Source organism: Dryobates pubescens, chromosome 16, assembly GCF_014839835.1.
Source record: "Dryobates pubescens isolate bDryPub1 chromosome 16, bDryPub1.pri, whole genome shotgun sequence".
In the NCBI taxonomy this organism is placed as follows: Eukaryota; Metazoa; Chordata; class Aves; order Piciformes; family Picidae; genus Dryobates; species Dryobates pubescens.
In genome coordinates, this window is record NC_071627.1 from 7511197 (window position 1) to 7517196 (window position 6000).

At 45.9% G+C, this 6000-nt stretch overlaps 1 protein-coding gene across 1 annotated transcript in view; it reads left to right on the top strand.

Annotated features, from left to right (window-relative positions):
• P4HA2 (prolyl 4-hydroxylase subunit alpha 2) overlaps nucleotides 1-5716 on the top strand; it is a 35899-nt gene extending 30183 nt beyond the window's left edge. Inside the window, exons 13-17 of the mRNA XM_054168378.1 lie at nucleotides 1361-1420; nucleotides 1485-1550; nucleotides 4227-4295; nucleotides 4698-4794; nucleotides 5295-5716. Coding sequence (XP_054024353.1) covers nucleotides 1361-1420; nucleotides 1485-1550; nucleotides 4227-4295; nucleotides 4698-4794; nucleotides 5295-5365 — 363 coding nt within the window. The 3' untranslated portion in view covers nucleotides 5366-5716. The remainder of the gene's footprint in view (nucleotides 1-1360; nucleotides 1421-1484; nucleotides 1551-4226; nucleotides 4296-4697; nucleotides 4795-5294) is intronic.
• The last annotated feature ends 284 nt before the right edge of the window (nucleotides 5717-6000 follow it).

Genomic DNA, 6000 nt, shown 5'->3' on the forward strand with positions numbered 1-6000 from the left:
ACTTGAAGGCTGCTTCATTTCCTGAGGCAAGTGAATGCTCTCAAAGCCTTTTGAACTCAAGGATCTCAGCCCTCACATTGGCCAGGGTCAACTTCACTTTTGGATTAGGGAGCTGGGGCGTAGCTCCGCTTGGAACATAAGTCTGGCTGCAGTCATCAGCTGAGACAAGGCAGTCATGGAATGTGCCCTAGTTTTGGTCTGGTCCTCCAGGCTCTCTGTGCATCAGATTGCAGGATTGAATGCTGAGATTCTGCTGTGTCTCCCTGTCTGTAGATCAGCCTTGCAGCTCTTTGTTCCCTTCTCAAACAGGGACACCTTAATGGATGCAACTTGAAGGTTTTATTGGCTGCACAGAAGTTAGAGAGGTCTTGTTAGAGTTCAGGAGTGTGTGCCTGGACCTGAGGTTGACAGCAACAGCAGAAACCATAGGGTCTTCTACATCTCAGTGCGCTTCTGTTGGCTCTTCTGAATTGAATTGGTAGATACAAGAGTCTTGCTGCTTCGGCAAATCCGTTTAAGACAGACCTTTTATTTCTTGAAATATTCTTCAAGCAGATTGAACAGCTGAGAGCTGGTGGCTGGGATTTTCTTTGCTCTTTGTCTTTGCCTCATACTGACTCCTTTAAATGTTAAAGACTGTTTGGTTTGTGTGGAAGGTTGCACCTTAATTGCCTCCTGGCTGAACTTCCTACTGTGAGCAATGTAAATAAACTTTCAATTGCCTTTTCTTTTGAAGGGAGGAGAGAGACACTGGTATTCTAGATGTTCTTTCTGTTTCTAAACTGGCACCACCATGATCTTGTGCTTCAACAAATCAAACTCAAAGGGTTTCCCACAGAGTGAAGACGATTTGATCTTTTTGATGTGGTCCTTTAGTCCTAGACAGCCAACCACCTGAAAGAACTTAAATCGCAAACCTGTGCCATCCTGCAGCTCTGCCTGCTGGCTCAGAATGTGATTTCTCTTCTCTTTGAGTCCCTACTACATTTACAAGACTCCAGTGTGTCCTCTAAAGCCCACTCTGAGTTTTTCACATTCACCTCAGTTGTTGACTTTGGATCCATGTCTGGTTATGGTCATGGCCTGTTGTTAACTTTGTGGCTAGCATCTGTGCCACAGGCCCTGAAAACATCATCTCCTCTGCCCTAAGAATTGCTTCAGCGCTGCTTCTCCTTACAGCCTTGGCATGCTGCGTGCATGCAGCTATGCGCTGCGGCTGCAGTTCCTAATGGCTTTAATTATCCCTTTTCTACTCCCAGCTCTTTAAGTGGAGCTTAAGCACCTCTCTGCAGGGCTACCCTTGTGTAAGTCTACCGCGAGCCTGTTTGGAACCTGGGGTTAAAGTTGTTGTCTGTTACAGCGACCCTTTGACAGCACACTCAAAACGGAAGGAAATAGGCTAGCGACGTTTCTTAACTATGTAAGTACCTCTGCCTTGTTGTCTGAGCTTTGAACTTTGCAGCTATTCTCATTTAATTTTATAGAAAGATGAGCCAGATGCTTTCAAGCGGTTAGGGACTGGAAATCGTGTGGCCACTTTTTTAAACTATGTAAGTATGACGATCCTTTGTGCCTTCAGTGTAACTCTCAGCAGCATCTCCTTGCCAGCTTGTGCCAGAGAGTCTCTGGCGTCTGGAAGTAAAGGGTTCATTCGTCTTTGCAGCATCAGGTGCTGTCCCATCTCAGCTGACAGAATTCTGGTGTGGGGGGGTTTAACCTCAGAACAGAAAACTTGGGGTATAGGGCCCGGAGCCCCTGTAGAGGGAGGGTCAGAGACTGGTTGGACGAAGTGATCTTCAAGGTCTTTCCCAATCAAAATGATTCTGTGATTCTATGACTCCCCTTTTGGCCACTCTACCATGGAATTGTTGACTTCATTGGATTCCTGTTGGTGGGAGAGGAGAATTTGGCTGGTTTCCCAAAGGCAAGTGCTTGAGATACCCACGTGGTACTCTGAGAACTTGTCTATCAGCCATTTGGCATCATCTTCTTCTACCACTCTGACAGCACTTGATGCTGTGGTCTGTCAGCCTCCATTGAAGCTGTTTGTGAAGCAGAGCTCCTCTGGCACAGCTGCTGCTTCAGCAAATGGAAGAGACAGAGCTAATAAAGTTGCTGCAACTGGGTTGCAGGTGCAGAATGGAGAGGATTCAGTAATTGCATGCATTCCACAGCCTGCAGACCATGTACACTGCAGTCACAAACCTAGCTGCCACTGGTGCTGGTGGCCTAATGCTTTCACAGTGGTTTTCTGGCAGTATTTTTACCTGTCAGCCTATGGTATCAGTGACTAGGATCAGCTAATCTTCTATGGCTGACTTTTGAGTGATACGACTTGAAATCTCAAGTGCTGCGATGAATCATTTATGGCTGTGCTGTTATTTTGAGTGTGAAATGCAGCTCAAAACAAAACCAGGAACACTTTCAGCTTGATGTGGCAGGGAGAGGAAATGATCTCCAAAGCTAAAATCAAAATAAGATAGGTAGGTGTGAAATACTCTGCTGCTGAGAGGCTTCAATTCCCAGTTGTCTCGATCTGTATTTTATTTGCTTCTGAGACTTTTGGTGAAGCCTTGGTACACAGCTCTTAAAATGGGGATAAATGACTGTGTTCCTTAAAATAAAGCCCCTGAGCTCTGTAAGAGGAGGAGAAAAGGGGAGGGGAGAAGCCCCTGAGCTCTGTAAGAGGAGGAGAAAAGGGGAGGGGAGGGGAGAAGCCCCTGAGCTCTGTAAGAGGAGGAGAAAAGGGGAGGGGAGAAAAATCTGATTCCTGTAAAAGCAAAAAGGACAAGAGAGCATCAAGAGATGAGGAGAAACACCTGACTTGTTTAAAAATGTGAAGCAGCTGATTTCTGTGGAAAGGTGAAGCACCTGGTTTTCTGCCAGTTGTACATGGTCACAGGCAGTTTACTGTCACGTGTAGAACACGCCGGACGTGTCCCAGCACCTTACTAAACAGAGTGGTTGTGTGGCTCAGCCGTAGGCATTAACTTGCCAAGTTGCATGCAGCTGCTTTCTAGTTGGAAGGGGCAAAAACCTGTGCACCTATGGCATCTCATGCCCTTTTATTGTAGGTACCAAGCAGGAGGACACCAGAGTGGTAATGACATCTGCTTTAAACAGAAATCCAAGTTACAATAGAGAGTGTGGGGGCTTGGGGAATGCATTCCTTGTAGTGGTGAAGTTTAAATGTGGTGGGAGCTGGATCTGACTCATTTCATTAGAATCTGTTCCAAAACTTCCTGAAATCAGTGGAAAGGCAAATTTTAGCAAGAGTCTTTCCAGGAACTCTGAATTTTGAATCAAGTCTAGAGTTCATAGTGAATCCATCCTTACTGATGAATTCAGCTAGGCTTAAAGGACTTGTGATAGGATGAGATGCAGTGGCATTAAGATGGAAGAGAGGAGATCAGGAAGAAATTCTTTATACTGAGTGGGGTGAGACACTGGAACAGGTTGCCCAGAGAGGTTGTGGATGCTCCCTCCCTGGAGGTGTTTGGGGCCAGGTTGGATGAGGCCTTGAGCAACCTGGGCTAGTGGGAGGTGCCCATGGCAGGGGGGGTTGGAACTAGGTGGTCTCTAAGGTCCTTTCCAACCCATTGTATCCCAGTGTAGAAGGGCAAAGCATGAACGTAGATGCTGTTCTTCAGACTCACATATCTGAAGGTTTAATACACACAGCTGTTACACAGCTTCAGGTGCTTTATGCATCACTGGTGAGCATAGAAACACTGCAGCAAGGGAGGTTTCCTAATAGTTTGGGGTAGTGTTTTGAAGTGGTTGACCAAGCTGCATAAACTACAGGATGGAAAGCAGTGCCAAAGGCATGGTTTGAATTTCTGAGGAAGCATGTGGTTTAACAGCCACTTAGTTGTTTTCCTAAGTGGATCAGAAGCTGGGATGGAATTCTTGAAACTGATTTACTCTGAAGTAGTCTCCTTTGCTCTGGAGCATTAGCTTGCCTCTGCAGGTACTCAGCTTCTTAGGGCTAATTGTGTGTGCAGCAGATTGTGTACGGTCTAGACAAAGTATTGAAGAGAAGACATTAGCTGAGCACAAAAGCTTCAGCAGCAGGTCCTGTTTGTTCTGCAGTCCTTGCTGGTTGAAGTGCATCTTTTTCTCATCAGGTGCAGAGAGAAATCTGTCAGGGCTTTTGTGGGACTTGGGGGACTGTGTGTGCCAAAAGCATTGTAAATAAACAGACTCTGTGTGTTTTGTTTTCTCAGATGAGTGATGTAGAAGCTGGAGGAGCTACAGTTTTCCCAGACTTTGGGGCAGCAATATGGCCCAAGAAGGTAAAGTTCTTTGTGTGTTGCTTGATTGCTTCCCCTCTCCTGTTCCTGTCTTGTCTTCAGCATGGTTCTGGGTTCATTAAAAGTCACTAATGTGACAAAGCTGACTGACAGGCTGCTGTGTTTTGGGGCAGCTGGAGCTGATCTGGTGGACTCTGGGGCTGCTTCCTTTGTGAACAATTTCTGGGTAGAGCTGCTGTTAATAAAACCCTCTTGTGTCCAGCTGAACATGGCTGAATGAGAGTTGGATCTAAGGCACTTAATGTGCTGTCAGTGGTGGCCTATGTTGAAGTGTTCATAGGAGCCTGTAGCTGACACTGTCAGCATTCCCCCCAGCCCTTACTGTAGCCTGGCTAATTATATTGACTGGGCTCTGACTAATCCAGGTCTGATTTCACTTTCCAGGGAACAGCAGTGTTTTGGTACAACCTTTTCAGAAGTGGTGAGGGTGATTACAGAACAAGGCATGCAGCTTGTCCAGTACTAGTAGGGTGTAAATGGGGTAAGTAATACTCAATGAAGAAACAAAACCTGAAGTAAGGCAAAGCTGGTGATACCCTGAACCCTTAGAGCAGTATTTAATAGCCTGGGTATTGCCACTTTCTCTCCTGCAGTCACTTGGCAATAATGACAGCTCCCACCAGCAGTGTCACACAGTGTTAAGCAGCTGCATTGTTCAGCTGCAGGTTTTCCTGGTGGATTTGGTTTGTGTCAATTCTTCCCCAGCCTTTTGCATCTTCCTATGTGTTTTTTCTTATGGGATGGGTAGAGGAGTATAAGGAAGGATTCATAGAATGGTTTGGGTTGGAAGGGACCTTAAAGATCACTGAGTTCCAAACTCCCTGGCATTGGCAGGGACAGCCTCCACTAGACCAGACTGCTCAAGGCCTCATCCAACCTGGCCAAGCTGAGATGAGATTTTAGCTGAATGGAGCATCTGGGTTGTGGTGATGCATTGGATGCACACATGATGGTAACTAATTTCATGTCCTTGTTCCACAGTTTCAAACAAATGGTTTCACGAAAGAGGAAATGAATTCTTAAGACCTTGTGGGAGGACAGAGGTTGACTGAACCCCACCCAGCTGCAGGCCTCTCTGTGTCTCCTTTTCTACTGTTGTTGCTTCCAGTTCATTTCTAAGAAATGATCCATCTCTTCCTCCAAGGGTCCTGGCACTTTACCCCAAATCAAAATAAAGGACAACAAAATACATAACACTTGTGAAGGAGAGCAAATGGCATTGTACACACACTCGTGGTTTGGTTGCTGTTCTTTCCATGGCCCCCTCCTCCTTCCACCCTCCCACCTTTCTCTGTGCAGTGCTGTGGGTGAGTCAGAGCACTTGGGTGCTTGGTCTTGTGCCTTTTGTACCTCAGAAGATTTTTAGATGTTAAATATTTCTTTGAACCAAAGCTTGGTTGGGTGGTGGTTGTGTGTAAACAAACCCAAAGTGTCCATGTTGATGATGTTGTATTTCTATGGAGCACAAGTTTTGAAACAAAAATAAATGTTCTTTAGAGAAAGTGACTCAATTGTGTCCTTGACAGCTGTCAGTGTTTGGCTTTAGGGAGCCTTTGTTGAAGCTTTCTTGCTTTTCTTGCCCTTTTTCCTGTTGAAAATAGATAGGATCTTGGAGTGGTTCAGACTGGAAGATCATGGAGTCCGACCATTAACCCAGAACAACCCACTGTGAAACACTGTCCTTCAG